Source organism: Ursus americanus, chromosome 24 (assembly GCF_024610735.1).
Source record: "Ursus americanus isolate L20-20 chromosome 24, mUrsAme1.1.p, whole genome shotgun sequence".
Taxonomy (NCBI): domain Eukaryota; kingdom Metazoa; phylum Chordata; class Mammalia; order Carnivora; family Ursidae; genus Ursus; species Ursus americanus.
This window is the reverse complement of record NC_142150.1, coordinates 30119852-30137161: the sequence shown is the minus strand read 5'-3', so window position 1 is coordinate 30137161 and position 17310 is coordinate 30119852. Positions and strand designations below refer to the sequence as shown.

Sequence of the window (17310 nt, the reverse complement as noted above, 5' to 3'; positions counted from 1 at the left end):
CCCCTCTGATTAGTGGCAAGGCTGACAGCCTGCACACAAGTAGGTCCATTCCACTGTATCCATCAGACGACAGATATCCTGCTTTCTCCAAGAAGGTCCATCCTACCTGCCCTCACAGCCATCCTTGAATCAGCTGGGTTCTTTTAAAGGGGATGGAAACAGTCACCTCTCCCCATTCTCAGCACCTAGACAGAGTAGGCTGTAGGAAGCTCAAGGACCACCCGGCAGGTCTTTCTCCCAGGAGCTACATGTAGTGTAAAAATGACACACATTTCTGCAGGCTCAAGATGGAGTTCGATCCTTATGTCCTTCGGTTGAAAATATCACAGGAAATATTTAGTAAGGAAAATTGCAGCTGGGAGAGACAAGGACAGAGAAGGTCCAAGGAGACATTCAAAGGGTGTGATGACTAGACAAATCTGTGTTACTAGTGTGTCACATTGCCAGTGAATGTTGCAAAGTCGTCCTGCTGCTGGAACGGCTGAAGGGTAAGCAGAGCTGGATTAATTTAGTGCTCTTGCCAGCTCAGCATAGAGTTGAAATAAGGTGTTGCAGAACCATGCAACAACAAGGAAACCCCCGACACCTTGTTCTTACCAAGTCTGAAACACGGCCACTCTTGGCGAGGCCGTGCTGCCTGCTGAGATAAGTAAATGCAGCATCACATCCATTAGGCCTGTGGAGACTAAGCAGAAGTGATGGCTGTGTCACTTGCACAGCAGTCTTATTGACTGAGCCCTGGTCTTGCATGATAGGTGGGGGAGGGGCAGCCAGGATTCCGCGTAGCAGCTCTGGAATTGGGGAGGTTGATTTTAAAACCTCTCCGTGTGGTTTATAATGTTATTTCCCCAGCCCCTTTGCATATGGGTTTTGATCATCTGTGCTCTATTTTAAAAGCAAAATAGCTGTATGGTTTTTATGGCAGAAGGGTAAATCTGTTACTGAGTAAAAATTTTAAATCCAGCTTTGTATTAGTGGCTGATATGTAAAGTTTGCCGTGATATACTCCTTTAAGAACCCACTGGAATCCAACATTTTACCAGTTTAAATGTTGCCAGCATCCATTCCATTTATTAAATTGAAGTCATTGTTCCAGAATTGAAGTTTTGGCTTGAGGTAGGTTAGCAATAGAATCTTAACATTGTCCATCACACTCCATAGATGAAGACACGTATCATTCTTGTTGGTTTGGCTTCAGTGTGTATCCCTGCTCTGCTGCCAGAGAGAATGTCTTTGATGACAGAAATGCAGTCTCTGGCATTTTGGAGCAAGTCATTCAGCACTGCCCCGTCCCTTTAAGAACATTCCCAGCCCTTCCAAGTGCTCAGAGCAGTTTATAGGAAACGTGCCTCAGCGTGGGCATAGGCAGTGTGATTTGCTCCGGACCGATCTCTTGAGCTGTCCATGCCTCACCTCTGGCTGTCACATTCCCAACCCTGACTGCATCCTCTGGCTTCTCTCCTGCTTGGCCCCTTCAGTTTGTTGCACAGCTTACTTCCTTGGCTTTCAACAGCCTGTCATTGTTTCCTGGCAGTTTACTGTATCTAGAGACTGATGTCCAGCAAAGGACATCTCTCCCCCTTGGCTCATCTCCCCACCCCAGTATATTCTACATTCAGTCAGTCCACTTGGATATCACCCAACCTCCTGTCAGCCCCAGAAGTGTTGGCTCAGACAAATGAGCTCCAGCTCTTTGTTCAGTGAACAGAGCTTCATTCAGACTAGTTTCCAGAGGATAAGGATTCCGTATTCTAGTGCCTATTTTACTGTTAGGTAACTGTGTAACTTCTGGTTGGCCATTGGTCACCACATGCCTCAGTTTCCCTGTCTGAATCAGTGACACCTGCTCTAATCCACCCTACGCGGTTGTGAAAATCTTATTTGCTAAGAGAGTATGAAAATTTACAAGCGTAAGGTGCTACGTACATGTATGAATGATTACTTAAGCTGAAAATATCACACCATTAGGAAAATTGTGGAAAGCGGTACCATCATTTTTCATCTAAGGTTCACTCAGAAAGTAGAATTCTTGAAAATTTATTAAATAATCCATATGTTCCTAACATGAATTCCTTTTTTCTTAATCATGTATATTAAACGATTTTGAAAAGTCTCAGTACTCAAAAACAAGAACCAGTTAAATGGCAGGAGATGTTTCTAGTGTTCTGTTTGGATTCCAAGTCTGATGATCACATTTTGCTTACTGTAATTCCCTGGACAGCTTCAACAAGGCAGTTTTCATTTTTCTGACCTCTACAATGCGGCTGTTTAAGCAGCTGCTTTCTCCAGCCCTAGAGACAGCCACAGTTCAGTGGTAGATAAACTGATTCCAGTTCATTCTTAGGTCGGTGCGACATGATGGGGAGGGGGTTAAATTATCTGTGAGGTGCTTTAAGCTATTTTGAGAAGGTCAGCACATTTCTGGGACACATTATTACTAATTTTTTCATTCTTCTGTATTTTGTATGTAGTCGTTTGTCACTCTCCTGTCTTCAGGTATTTTATCTTAACTGTATTTTTCTCAGCGCCCATTGATTACTTGCTTTGTATGTCTGCACCTTTTCCCACGAAAGTCACATCCCAGTCCTTTTACTGTGGTAAATTTTAATTAACCAGAAAGCCGTTTTAACTTTCTGGTTACCTGAAATCCTTTTTGACTTACCTCCTATTGTTGAAAATTTTTCTAAGTAATGGCTGATTCCTCTCCTAGTAACTACAGTTCACTAGATGTAATTATTGTCTAGGGATTGAAGACTGGTCGCTCCTGGGCTTAATCTAGCTGGCAGAGATATTTTGTTTGCCTCGCAGTGTTAAAAGCAGTTCTCACATTAGTGCCTTCAGACAGGGCCCTCCCTCTCGAGTTGACCTTCGTCCCTATCACCTGTCACTCCTTATTATCTCGTAGCTGGCCTGCTTCATTCATGTACGTTACCTGCCTGTGAGTTTTCAATCCCAGAATGAAACATTTTTAATGATTTAGCTTCTTCGTAGTGTGTCGAGATCATCATTATGAGCATTAGGTTTCTGTGTACAGCACTTATAAGAAGTATAGATCAAGAGATTTGTATTGTTGCCATTCAGAGATTCATAGAATTTTAAGCAGAAGAGAATGTTGGCGACTGAGAGAAGCTGAGCCCAAAAATAGGTAAATCACTTATCCAAGGTCACAAATGTGACTTAGTGACAAATACGAGACCGGGACCCAGATGTTTTTTGACTCTTTGTATTATTTTCGCTGTATAATGTTGCCTCTCTACTTATTTTTCCTAAAAGTGGGGGATGTATATAAGATGTATATGTATATGACTTTTTTATGAGGTGCTTTTGTGGCTTGTTATATTATGTGGTATATAGATGTGAGGGCTCTCAGTCCTTACCAGCAAGTAGAACAATTGGGGTGGGGGGTGGGGGTGGATATGGAATTAGATACGAGGAACTAGAAGTGTTAGTTAAGCCTGACTCCAGCCCTGGCTGGAGACTTTGGTCAAGTCACGTAGATGCTCTAGAGCCTCCATGTGTCCTGCCTGGCAGGTGAGAGCCGTCTGATGAGGTGGTTGTTGTTTCTGTTGTAGCCATTGTAGACCTCACCAGTGCCACATAGACTGTATGTAAAAGTCAGGGAACTGCCGTGATCCATCCAGACAATGGAATATTATTCAGTGCTTGAAAGAGTGAGCTATCAAGCCATGAAAAGACATGGAGAAACTTTAGATGCATGTTACTAAGTGAAAGAAACCAATCTGAAAAGGCTCCCTGCTGCATGATTTCAACTATATGGCATTCTGGAAAAGGCAAAATTATGGAGACAGTAAAATGGTCAGTAGTTGCGAGGGGTTGGTGGGAGGGAGGGTTGAATAGAGCACAGAGGGGTTTTAGGGCAATGAAAGTGTTCCATATACTATAATGGTGGACATATGTCATTATACATTGGTCAAAACTCATAGAATGTACAACATGGGGAGTGAATCTTAGGGTAGACTGTGGATTTTGGGTGATAATGAGGTGTCAGTGTAGGTTTATCAGTTTTAACAAATGTACTCTTCTGATGGGGATATTGATAGGGAGGGAGGCGGTGCAGAGGGTATATGGGGATTATCTGTACTCTCCACTCAACTATACTATGAATTTAAAGCTGCTCTAAAAAAGTCTAACTTTAAAAATAAAGGGATGGATCTTATGTTCAGTACAGTGTCCTCTCTTCTGACCCAGCACCTCAGTAATTTTGTTGGATGTGAAACTGGAGAACAGTAGAGGTAGAAAGCGTGAGCTCCACCGTTAGTACTAAGAAGTATGCTGAAAGAAGATAAAAACAGCAAATCATTTTTACTGCAGCCATGCCATCTTTTCTAAACCTTGGAGAGAGTGTGTGTGTGTGTGTGTAAACTAAATATTCATAGAGATTTGTGGATTGGATTAGTGGTTTTCATAGCCTGTGAAAAATGTTTCTCTTCACACTTAAGATTTAATAAAAAACTTAAATTTTAACCAAATGCTTTTTATTCATTAGGAGATTATTCATGTTTTTCTTCTATATTGCTGAATCTCTAGCTCTCTTTAATAAAATTTCTAGTACTGACAAAGTAAAACAGGAAAGCAAACCCTCTCTGAAATTCTGAAAGATGGGTTCAAGTTTCTTCTGTCTCTGATGCAGAAAACTCAGACCAAACACAGAGTAGTGCAAATCATCCTTTGTCACGTGTCTCGGAAGATCCAGTCCCTTGAAGTTAACCATCTCTCATCTTGGCAGCCTCCATAGGTGATGGAATTGCTTCCTCTGTGTTGTTTTATGTGGGGTCTTGTCAGAAAGCAAATTTGTAACACTGTTCATTTTTCTCTTTAAGTGATTGTAACAAATATTTGGTGATAAACTACTAAAATAGGGAATACTTTGTGAAATTAAGAGACACTCATTCGGTAGCTTTGGAATCTTTTTTAAATCTATGTGTCTATGCTGTTACGGCAGATGATAACAAGTATGTTTTTAAACTTCAAGAGCGTTGTTCAGGATGTACTTTTGTTAAGATACTTCCCAATTCAAAATGTCAGTGTTTAGTGATTTGTAAGACTTACTTTTTTTCACATCAAGGAAAATACTACATTTCATCATAGAATATTTTCTGCTTGATGTATTGTGCCTGACATAGTATGTTGTTCTAATACTGTTGTCTGTCTTTTTCTCTCTTTTAAGATAAAACTGCAGAATTAAGGATTGTTAAAAGATGCTCGCCTTTAGACATGATTGATTCATGTCCTAGTACGTGTATTCTGCATAGAATTTGGTTATCTATTTACCTCTTCCAGCATCATAGTCTGTCTTGTGTTTTTGTGAAAAGAGGGCTTCCTACATTCTCTCTCATTGTACCCAGGGCTTGGGAGTAGGCAAAACCATCTTTTATCTGAGCAGTATCCCACAAAATGATAGAGGTTTTTGGTTTTGTTCCCCCTTTCCCTCCTCCTGTTTTAGGATCATTACTGTGCTTAAATTGTATTTTCATATCCAACTTGTCAGGGACAGCTACTGCACAGCAACCTCCAGTCATAGTTCTTTTGTGGGGAGAACCAATCACAGCAGCTTCAGGACAGAGCAGAGAGAGCATTTCTACAGTGTACGGGACAACTCTGACATTAACAAGGCAATGCTGCCTTTTAAGTTGTGAAATAGAGCCATGGAATGAAGAATGACGGGCTCATGGTGTGTGCAGGTCTGTAACAGATAGTTACAGAGGGGCATGCATTTTGATGAACTGGAGCTTAATTTACAAATTAATAGCCTCCATGTCACATCTCATTGTGGTACAAACACAAAGATTCGAGCACTTTTTTATATTAGCGAGCAGCTAAATTGTGCAGATTATAAATGGTTCTTATGTTTTTTTCTGCGGTTCTCATTACTGTATCTAGGGTGTTTGCTGGGTCAGGTTACATTTAAATTGGACATCTATTTTATGCATTCAGAATATGGCCCTGAATCAGTAGAGAGGTATAAGAAATCTGGGCTGTACCTAGATTTCTGTACAGGGAAATATTCTCTAACATGTTTGATTTTTGAGATGAAAAGGCAACAGGTAGCATTTTCTTTCTTAATCCTGTACTTTTTTGGTGATTCCCATTAAAAAAAACTAACACAAAAATATTTGACTAGATGTTAAAAATCAAGTGATTGAAATATAATTGACTTTGGAAGTAAAAGTCACATTTAAGTAGCTGTTGCTCTCAGTTAACAATTCCTACTAGACAGATTGTATTATTCATAGTTATCATCCCTGATTTTCACATTGCCCTCAACAGTTTTCTAAAGCACTGCCCACCGTTAATGCGGTTGATCCTCAATATTTTTCTGAAATAAGCAGGACGGTACAGCTTAGTGCTTCAAAGAAACATTGAGAACTTAGTTGTAAGCCAAATGGGTTCTGATTTTGCCTTCCTTTGTCTTTTATTGTCGAGAAACATCTTACAGCCACCACCCCAGCATGTGGTGCTCTTTTTTTAGTCTGTTTCTGTGTTTATACTATTTTGCCCTCACGTCCGGGTATGTTACATCATGGAGGACCGTAGTGCTCCAGGGGACACATCTCTCCTGAGTGCAACAGCTCTACTCTTTCTTGTTGGATGCAAATAAAGGCAGTTCCCAGGTTCTTAGAAGGGTCCTTAGGTTTAGGCAGAGTCTGACTATGGCAATCTTAGCAGTCTTTCATAGTCATGCATAAGGAGGGGTGGAGTTTATCTGTTACAGCATGAATGAACTAAGTAAGAAAAGTGTAAACTGCATTTCAATCGGGCTATCAAATAAAGGGTCTAATCCCCTATGGACATGGAATATAAATCCCCTTGATGTGAATAAAAGGTCTAATTTCCTGTGGAGATAGGATGTGAAACCTCTTGATTTAAATACCATTGTGTGTGTGTATGTGTGTGCACGTGTGTGTGTTTTGAAGGAAGAGTAAACCCCAACAAATATTTTTTTAATTAAAAAAGTAAGCCAAAGTCTAATCGGTACCATGACATGTGTATTCTCCACCATCTGTTAAGCATCCACGTGGAGAATTTTGAACTTTATTAAAAAGAAAAAAAAAAAAACCCGCTGGTAATTCCAACTGCTGCTGTCCTTAATTCATTTATATTGTACTGTACAAATTCTATGACACTTTGCAGAACTCTAAAATAAGCATCAGTGTTCCCACCTCTCTAAGATCAAGCAAATCCTCTTTAGTAGACAGCATCAGCAGTTCTGTGTATAAGATGAGGTGGTTGTAAATACTGCTTCTGTCAAACCAGTGGTATGTTTAGAGGGTATATCCCTTTTTTCAAGGTTTTGTAGGTTAGAATCTATTTGTCTAATTCTAACCCTGAAACTGAGTATAGGAGAGTTTGGGGAGAACTTTCCTAGTGCCTTACAAAACAAATAAAATGCAGTTATTTTTAGCTAAGTATATTTTTATATCTGCTGCTGCCAATATTCCTCCTCCCTTCTTCTTTGTCAAAATTCTGTCCTGTGTGTCTCCTCTAGAACATTCTCACTAATAACTTCAGTGCACGTTCTTTCCTTGAATTTCACTTACTACATTAGAAAGGGGCTAATTGTGAATTTTTTGTCTTTTCTTTGTGTTCTTGTTCATAAAATGGTAGCATTTTCACTCTATATTCTATTTCCTTTTAATAATGCATACCTTTTACCCAGGATTTAATTTTGTCACTAATTTTATATCAGTAACACATACCCAGTTCTTTAGAGGATAACTGTGTAATAGCATCCTGAAGACTGTTATCGTATCTCCTTCCTATGTCTTCAGTGTTGATGAATATTGGTATTACTTACAAATGGAGTGGTTGAACTTCGGTCAGGTAGTAGAAAGTTTTTTTTTTCATCTCTGAGTAAATTTTGTCTTCAACAAATGTATATTTCTCCATGTTAGTTTTTCTGCACACCAAAAGTTAGCATCGCTTGTTTCATTTGAGCAACTGGTGAATCTGAAGACCTGGAAAATTTTTTCACTGCATTTTAGGTAGGAAGATAGGTAAGATTCATTCTTGACTTTCTGGATTTGTGAAAAGTTACAACAAGTCTCTTTCTGTCTCTGGTATGAAGGGTGCAAGTTCTAGTTTCAGATTGTATGATTGATTCATGGAGGGGACAAGGGATGAATTTTTAAGGCAGTACCTTGTAAGAAGATGTCTGAGTGGGTGTTGCCCTATCATAACTGATATAAAACAGATAACGCAGAATGGAACACAAACACGTTGAGTGACTGAGTGAATCACTGACATGCAATTGTGGAAGGCAGGGGCTGGTACCTAGAGCTCCTTTTGAGAGAAGCTTTTTAAAATCTGTGTGAGAAGGGGCGCCTGGGTGGCTCAGTTGGTTAAGCGACTGCCTTCGGTTCAGGTCATGATCCTGGAGTCACAGGATTGAGTCCAGCATCGGGCTCCCTGCTCAACAGGGAGTCTGCTTCTCCCTCTGGCCCTTCCTCCCTCATGCGCTCTCTCTCTCTCTCAAATAAATAAATAAAGTCTTTAAAAGAAATTTAAAGATAAAATAAAATCTGATAATTTGATGGAAATAAAGTAATGGGTTGATTGCGGGCAGGGGGTGGGGAGGTCCTGCCATGTCTCCGTCTCCCTTCTGTATTGACCAGAGCAGTGGAACTGGGAATGATCGACTTAACGTAGCTGAAAAACAAACCCGATTTGCGGTTGAGTCGTACCTATAAACTTCTGTCTTTTTCTTTGGGATCTGTCTTACTGTCGTGTGAACATGTTGATAGTATCGCTGAATGTCCCAATATTGATCACCGTGACTACCTGTCTCAGAAACTGTGACTTGAAGTGTTATAGGCTCTGTGAACTCTTCTGCCTGAGCAAGCCCTGATAAAACCTAGTGATGTGAATGTCAGGGGAACCGGGGCTTGGAATTACATGCTGGGTTTATGGAGCAGTTCTTGACAGATGGATTGATTGGAGGGGGCAGTACTAGCCATTCCGGACACCAGGCCGTTGGCCTATTGTTACAGAAAATATATTAAGGAAAGAAGGTGAACGTTACTCCCTCCATTCTGGCTTCGTCCTCTACAGCTTTTCCTTTCTCATCTCCTTCTCTCCCTACCCCTTTTTCTTTTTAACTTCCATTAACTTATTAGTCAGTGACAAATGGCCAGTTTGTGACACTTAGCCTTTTCTCAAAGCTTCAGGTTAATGTTCCAAGATAATTAGCTACGTTTCAAGGTCTCCTTTATAAGTGAATAACACTGAAAATACCAAATTGTTTACTCTGTATAACCTTCATTAATGATTAGCAGAATTCATGATTTCTTTATTTAAAACACATAATAGTAGGCTCACTTTCTGTGGAAGTGAGAGGATACTTAAGAACTTTGCTTGATAGCGCATAGCTAAAATTTATGAAATTTGATAGCTGTATTCTCTTCCTGCTGCCCATAACTGGTACTCTTCCAGATCAGGGTCCTGCTGGCGTTACAGTGATCGGTGTGTTTGCTGGAGCAGCAGGACTAAGCTCTAGAACAAGACTGGGCAGTGGAGCTTAAGCCAGCAGCTAGAGCGCACGGCAACTCCTTGATCAGCCTGCCCTTGAAAGAGTGTCCAGGGCTTCTGTACGCCTATGGCGCGCCTCCACTGCAGAGCTCACCTAACTGCAGATGGTTGCTTTTCAAAACGCAGTGATAGATATTTAAGTGACCAAAGGCGTCAGTGCTTCCCTCAGACCTTGATTTTTCATGCTCAGCTACAAGCTTGGCATTCTTCTGTTGGGAACACAGCAAGGAGGGCAGGGCAGCGCATTTCTGAGTGGCACTGGGAAACATACCAGAGTCTTCTTTCACAGAAAATTTTACCCAGCTTATATGATCTGACCCATGTCCCATCTGCACGGCTTTCTTCTCTTCCCCTTTTTTTCTTCTCGAAGACTAATGTAAGTTTGCAAGTATTTTGATCCCCGTGCCTCCCCACAGGTTCCACAGGCTTTGTTTCAGGCCCTGGGGGAGGAACAGTTGTGAATGCAGTGTGACTCACCGACTCCCACTTTGCTGATGCTGGTTCTGATTGGTCGTCACCTTGTTCTAGCCATATGGCTGCAGAGTACTCTAGCCGGCATCCCTTCCTCGTTCTTTCCCCTACGGTTCCCTTCTGTTGTACACAACGCTGATAGTGGGTTCCGGGCTTTGTCTCCTGCTTTTAGTTTACCCCAGTTAGGCAGTAAGTAGGAGAGCACGGTGTATTTCCCAGGGATGGCTGTAGAGGAAAAATACCTTTTCCTTTTGTGCCTGGTAGAGTAATTATTTCGTTTCCTGTGCTGTTTTTGTTCAAAGTTTATTTTTTGGCAGGTGTCACGTTTGTGTTCTATTATTTCCTCATGGTTTCTCTTCTCCCCCTGATTTGAGCTGGGTTCTTTGGTAGAGGTTCTTGGAGTCCCTTTCTTGGGCCACTGATGCTACACTTCAGCTAGTTTGTTACTATGTTTGTTTAGTGCTGGTTTTGTGTTAGGGAGGGGGACTGAAAGCGACTCTAAATAATGATTTAATTGTTAAATGTCTTAATGTTCTGAAAGTCACTAAGCAAAAAAAAAAAAAGATACTCAGAATCTACCTGTATCAGCTCAATTACTCTATCCTTTTATACTTGAGAAATAGGATTTTGAAGACTTGAAAGTTAATTTTTTATAAGAATTTGATATTTCTAGGGGCGCCTGGGTGGCTCAGTCATTGGGCGTCTGCCTTCGGCTCAGGGTGTGATCCCAGCGTTCTGGGATCGAGCCCCACATCAGGCTCCTCTGCTGGGAGCCTGCTTCTTCCTCTCCCACTCCTCCTGCTTGTGTTCCCTCTTTCACTGGCTGTCTCTCTCTCTCTGTCAAGTAAATAAATAAAATCTTTAAAAAAAAAAGAATTCGATATTTCTATTAATTTGCATTTTTATTATTCTACAGATGGTTTCTGTAGAATAAAAGGACTCTGCATCCTTTTTTCTTTTCTTTGTAAAATTTAACTACTCAAAGAGGCAGCACTAAGCAGAGTATAAAGTTTAGCAGACTCCCCCCCCCACACACACACACCATGGCCTTTCTAGGATATTTTCATTGCCTAAAAAGAATCAATAAAAAATATAAAAAATTCTCTCAACGATATATTTCTTATTGACTTTTAAAGTTTTTAAAAATCCATTTTATAAATATTTCAGTGTTCAAATATGTTAAGCAAGTAACCTTACAAATTTGGATTCTTTAGAGGATATGTGAGATGAAGTTGGTTAGAATCATAAGGTGACATTTGAAATCAACCTGGCCATATGGTTTCACTTAACCCTTTATTTAAAGATCTTAATTTACTTCCTTTTCTTCAGTCATGATCTCTATTAGAAAATGGCAGTCTATTTTTATCAGAAATAACGAACCTCAGCTCATGAACTCACTTGAAAATATATGAGTGCTGCTGCTTACACTTGCTTCCAGCCATTAGGCCAAGAGAGGCAGCCCAAGTCTGGCCCCAGATTGTTTTATATGACATGTTCTCTGAGTCATTTGCTGGTCTCTGGTCCCCATCACTTTACACATCATGTGAAGAGACATTTACTTAGCTGCGTAGTTCTAACCCTGAGTATAATTGTGGACAAAATAGGTCCTTGCCCTCGTGGAGCTTACGTTCTGTTGAAATACATTATAGTAATGAAAGTATCCAAATACGCATTTTTCTTGGATTTGAATTAAGATCTAGTAAATTAAAGAAACTTTCATTTTTAAATTTTTATCTCGTGTAACTGAATCCCTCCTCTGCTTAAACAAATGTAACGTTTCCACAGGTCCTATCCCAGCAAAGAGGTCCTGCTCATGAGTTACACATTTGAGTGATTTAGAATGAGTATTGTTTGTATGGCATATTTCTGAGATGAAGGTTTCTCTCTTTAAAAGTCTGTTTAATGTTTGAAACTGATACATGATATTTGTGTGAATAACAAAAATTAGTATGGCCGGGGTCTGTGTTATCAGACACAAAAAATAAAACAACCCACAGTGTGCATAGTTGTGAGTACTTTACATCTAGCAGCTTCATAAGAACCCTAAGGATATTGTTAATCAGCTCATTTTACAGAACAGGAAATTGAGACACAGATAGGTTAAGTAACTTGACGAACATCAGAGAGCTGGTAAGTCGCAAATCTGGGTCTCCGGAGTCATGTCTTCATGGCTACGCTATGTTGCCCTCCCAGCCCAGCACGCCAAGCTAATAATAATCTGAGCTCTGCTGTGTGCTCTCCGTTGTCTTTTCTTCACCCCGTGTGGCTCAGTTTCCCTTGACGTATAAAATGTTTCTTATGCTGTTGGTTTCTCCTCATGTGTCACATCTGTAAATTTTAGACGTAACATGTTTTAGATGAAGCCGGTTACGGACACATGTCAGAGGTGTATAGTTGCTGCACATTTCACAGAGCTGGTAGAACAATATGCTGATAGCTGTACTTTCTTTTTGTCTTCATGGGGTAGAAAAGAGTAGTTGAACAGCTACGGAAGAACCTGATAGTAAAGCAAGAACAACCAGACAAGTTCCAAATACAGCCATTGCCACAATCTGAAAACAAACTACAAACAGCACAGCAGCAACCACTCCAGCAGCTACAACAGCAGCAGCAGTACCACCACCACCACGCCCAGTCGGCTGCACCCTCTCCCAACCTGACCGCTTCACAGGTAAAAGTGTGGAGGGAGCCCTGCAGCCCCCCTGCTGTAGGCTGATCTGTTATCCTTCGTGGAGAGCTGGGGCCTGTTTCAGACCATTCTAAGTTCAGCTAGCACTAGACAAAAGTTATTCCGGTTACTTTTTAATACTATGCCGTGGGGTAAAAATCCCTTGAAATTCATTGGCAGAAGGAAATGATATCACTACGGAGCAAAAGTTAAATGATTTCCCCACCTGTCCAAAGAAGAGGGGAAAGGTCGTCAGTGACAAAGAAAAATCACTTCTCTGTGTCAGAACAGAACTAAGGTCTTATTTTGAATTTCTGGAAATATTTCTTTGCACTTGTTCTAAAAGCCTGTGTGACTCTGCCTCCTCTGGAATTGTTTTGCTGGAACTCTTAGCAGTTAGGTGTGGAGATATTCCAGGAGCAGTACTCTTGGAACCAGGTAGAAAGGCATTCAGAAGAAGGGTGATATGTTTCCATTATTCAGAGAAACAAAATATTCGTTTCTAAGTCCATATTCATGAGCATATGAGTTTGTTCTAATATATTGAAGGAAATCTGAAATGGAAGCTACAAGTCCAAACTAGAACTAAGAACTGGAGGCTTAGTAACATTCTAACTTGGGATAGCTTTGCAGATGTTTTTGCTGAAAGGGGCATTTAAACTAGCATATAAGGACAGTAAGGCAGCATACACAAAAAGGACGTATTTGGGAATAAAGCTCAGTTAAGAAAACTATTCAGTGCAAATGGTTTTGACATTTTTAATGGTTCAAAATATTTCCTATTTCAATAATATTTCATATTATTTTATATGAAAATTATATGAAAGTCCAATTTCAACATCCATAAATGAAGTGTTATTGGAACACACACACACACAAAAGAAAACTATTAAGGCTTGATTTCCACACACCTACCTGTCATGTGGGCATACCTTTTAAAATGGGATGGTTGAGTAGTGGTTCCTGATTCTTTGGGATCACGACCCCTGTTGAGACTTTGGTGAAAGCTGTAGATCCTCTCCCCAGAATAATACACATTCATACCTAATAATACTCATTTTTGCACATGATTTCAGGGACGTTGGGACCTTCTGAAACTCAAGCACGGGCATCCTTTACATGTCAATGCCAGGTCTTCACTGTATACATAGAGAAAAAGATTATAGTTTACTTAGTTCACTGTTTATGGACATTGAGCTGGTTCATATATAACATTTTTCAAGTGAAGAATACATTACTTGTAAAAAATACTAAAGATTACTAAAGATAGTTGACATTTAGTTGAGGTTACTGTATACGGCTACTCTCTTGAGCGCTTTACATATATAACATACACAGTCCTTATGCCAACCCTAATAAGGAAGGTATTATTATTATTATTATTATCATTATTATTATTATTATGTTTTTTAGAAAAGAAAACTAAGACACAGAGAGATTAAGTAATTATCTAAAATCATATAGGTAGTATGTGTGGTAGAGCCAAGATTTGAACCCACGTGTTCTGGTGAAAAAGTCCATCCATTCACTGCTCTTCTGTACTGCCATACAATACCAAGAAAAGAAATGCCAACATTATAAAAAATGCCAAAGTAGGAAAAAGAGTAATTCCTGTTGTAAATCCGATAGCTAGAGCATAAATTTTACCATAATCTCCACTCCAAGGCTATTTGAAAATTAAGCATTCAAACTGACTTTTAAAACCCCCTGACCAGGACTTGTATTTCTTCTGAAGGATTGCCTATCAGATTACTTTTGTTGTAGTTGATTAGTTTATTCTCTTTGCAAAGTACAGTTTGATCAGAAAGTGTTTATAGGGAAGGAGTGCGGTAGAATTCATTGTTCCCTGGTATGTAGGAGTTTTCTCTCTTAACCCATGGAAACTTTCTGTTCAAGTAACATTCTGTGTCCCACAAATCGGAGGAAATACTTATATAATACTTATAACAGCTCTTCCCTTCCCTAGTAATCTGAGTTCCGTGCTGCTTTGGGATGGTGAACGATAGTAAGGGGCGAAGGGCTCTCCCCAAAATAGTGTTGTGTGGCGTCTCTCCACCTGGTGGCCCACCCGATATATTTAATTGATTTAGCTAAGCTTGTTTTATACTATTTTGTTTTGTTAAATGCAGATATATAATTTTAAAAGCCAAAAGACCCTGTAAGTTTTTGGTTTCTGTCTTTACGATAAACTGTCAATCAGTATTTATTGGGTGTTCTCGGTGTGCTAGATTCTGGTATACAAAGAGGTAGTGATGGTCCCTGCCTAGAATCTGGTATATTATCACCATTTTCATTCATTCTGTAAATATTTATTGGGTCTTTATTATATGCAAACACTGAGCTAGGCAATGAAGAAGGTAGATTCACAAATAAGACAGAATTTTAAAAATTTAGAGAAGAAGAGAAAATATAAACTGCCAACAAAGAAGAACAAAATGAAAGTACCAGTGAAGAGCTGTAAAAAGACCAGAGGACAGAGTTATTTTAACTAGAGAGATCAGAGGTGCTTCACGAATGAGTTGACACTTGAGCAGGATGTGGACAGATCAGTGAGATTTTAGTGATAGAGCAGAGGGGAAGAGCATCACAGATGCAGAGAACTGTGTGAACAAAAGTATGGAATCACAAAAGTAAATGCATGCCTTAGGAACAGCAAAGAGGCTGATGTGGCTGTAATGTGGATTCTGGGAAATAACGGAGAGGGAGATGAAGCCAGAAAGGTAGAAAGAAGCTAGCTTCTAGAAGCCCTCCAATGCATGGCAGAACTGTTGGAGTTTTGAGCAGTCAGTGGGGGTCATTAAAGGTTCATGAGGTCAAGGACAAATGGGAAGTTGTATATGGCATATATTAAATATCTAAGTTCAGAAAGGAGTAACTATTAAGTAGCAATCAGCTTGGGCAAACAAGAGGTGCTTGGAAAAGAAAGTTTTTTATTCTAAGTCAGGTGGCTAGCAGGGACCAAGGAATGGGGAGTGGGGGGACCAGTTCCCTTAGTTAACTCAAAATCATCCTCATAGGTAGATTTTGAAATTTTTTCAATTTACAGAAACAAATGAAAGACCGGAAGAGTTGAATGCAGGTATACCCTTCAATTTACATTCACAATCTTGTCCTTTTTAATGATGTAATACAAATGTGAAAAAGCATGCAGTTAATAAAACCAAATAGAAAATAAACCCTTATGGACAAAAAGAGGAGTGGGGTGGTTCTATTTGTAGTCATCTGAGTGCACAACAGTTACCTGCTGTTCAAAATTAAATGAAAATAGTCTAAAATAGATATGGAAGCTCACTAGAGCCCACAGTAATAATCCCTGTAAGTTCTGATTTGTTCATTGGAGTCTGTCTTAAATCAACACCTCATTCTCTGCAGGTAAACAATAACAACTTGGGGGGAAAAAGGATTTTGTTTTAGTGCTTCTTGCCATGTATTTCTGCATTGACTTCTAGTTGGTGCAGTTTAGATTTTGTCAAAATTAAAGAACCTCTTCATGACACTGTGGGGAAACTGTTCTCTTATCTCAAAGCCAATCACAATTGGACAGCATCAACCAGCCAGCCACTCTACTCATAGCTTCCAGGAAAATAATTTTCTTTGTTGTTGGATACCTTTCCTCTCCTGTGTCTTCTCTTCTTCCTGCCAAACAGGTTAGAGGTTGTCATTAGGTTTGGATTTCAAAATTCTGGATTCTCTTTCTCATCTAAACTCTAACACTCCTAAGATTTAGTTTATATTCCCAAGCAGTGAGAATAGAATAAGCGCCAGACCAGAGCTAAAGGTTTAAGCAATACCTGTGTCAGCACCTGGTGTAAATAGTACTAGGCCTTGTACCTCTGTATACAGAGAATTATGCAGGTGCTAGAACACATGTTGTGAAGTTAGCCACAACTAAATATTTATCAAGTAGAATAAAATGCTAACTTAAGATGTCAACAAACCTGTCAGGTTTCAGGGTTTTTTAAGTGTTGCGGTTAATGGTAAGTATAAAATTGAGGTGAGTTTGACATTTCACTGACTTTTTTTTAAAAAGAGTAATCACTTTAGGGTGATTCAAAATATTGATAGTGATTTACCTGAACCAGGGATGTTTCAAACGAAAGTACATGACCTCTTTCAAAGCAGTAACAGCATGCACAATTGTTTTTAAAATCCATGTCAGTGAGTTCTGCTGATGAGAGCTTTTACTTCCACAACCTGTGTTGGCACCAAGATTGAAGGCCGTCTGGTGTGACTTGCTCACCATTTGTAAAGGTCTTTGTATTTTAATGTCTTAAACTGAAAGATAGGGCTAATATCACACTGGGTTAAAAACACTTACTACACATAGCTGGCAATATGAAGTCAGTCCTTTCTGCTACACTACTATAATATTTCTAATGCTAAACAGCATTTAGCTTTTATTTGGTTTTCATCATGGATAGATAGTAGATGACCGGCCACCCCCCGCCCCCGAATAAATACCAGTGTCCCCCTTTTACTTCCATTTCACATTTGAGGAGGCACTGGCAAGGAGAATGAGACATGCCTGCGTTGTTGATCAGAGAAGAGGAAACAAAGATCTGGGTGACTTTAATTACAAGCGTTAATAAGGATTGCTCATAGGCTGCGATGGGGTAGATGAGGCC

At 39.8% G+C, this 17310-nt stretch overlaps 1 protein-coding gene across 12 annotated transcripts in view; it reads left to right on the top strand.

Moving 5' to 3' along the window:
- PHF21A (PHD finger protein 21A) overlaps positions 1-17310 on the top strand; it is a 188515-nt gene that overhangs the window by 123792 nt on the left and 47413 nt on the right. For all 12 annotated transcript variants that reach the window (XM_045808738.2, XM_045808734.2, XM_087854775.1 and 9 more), the window contains one exon: positions 12485-12688. In XM_045808738.2, the coding sequence (XP_045664694.1) occupies positions 12485-12688 (204 nt within the window). The remainder of the gene's footprint in view (positions 1-12484; positions 12689-17310) is intronic.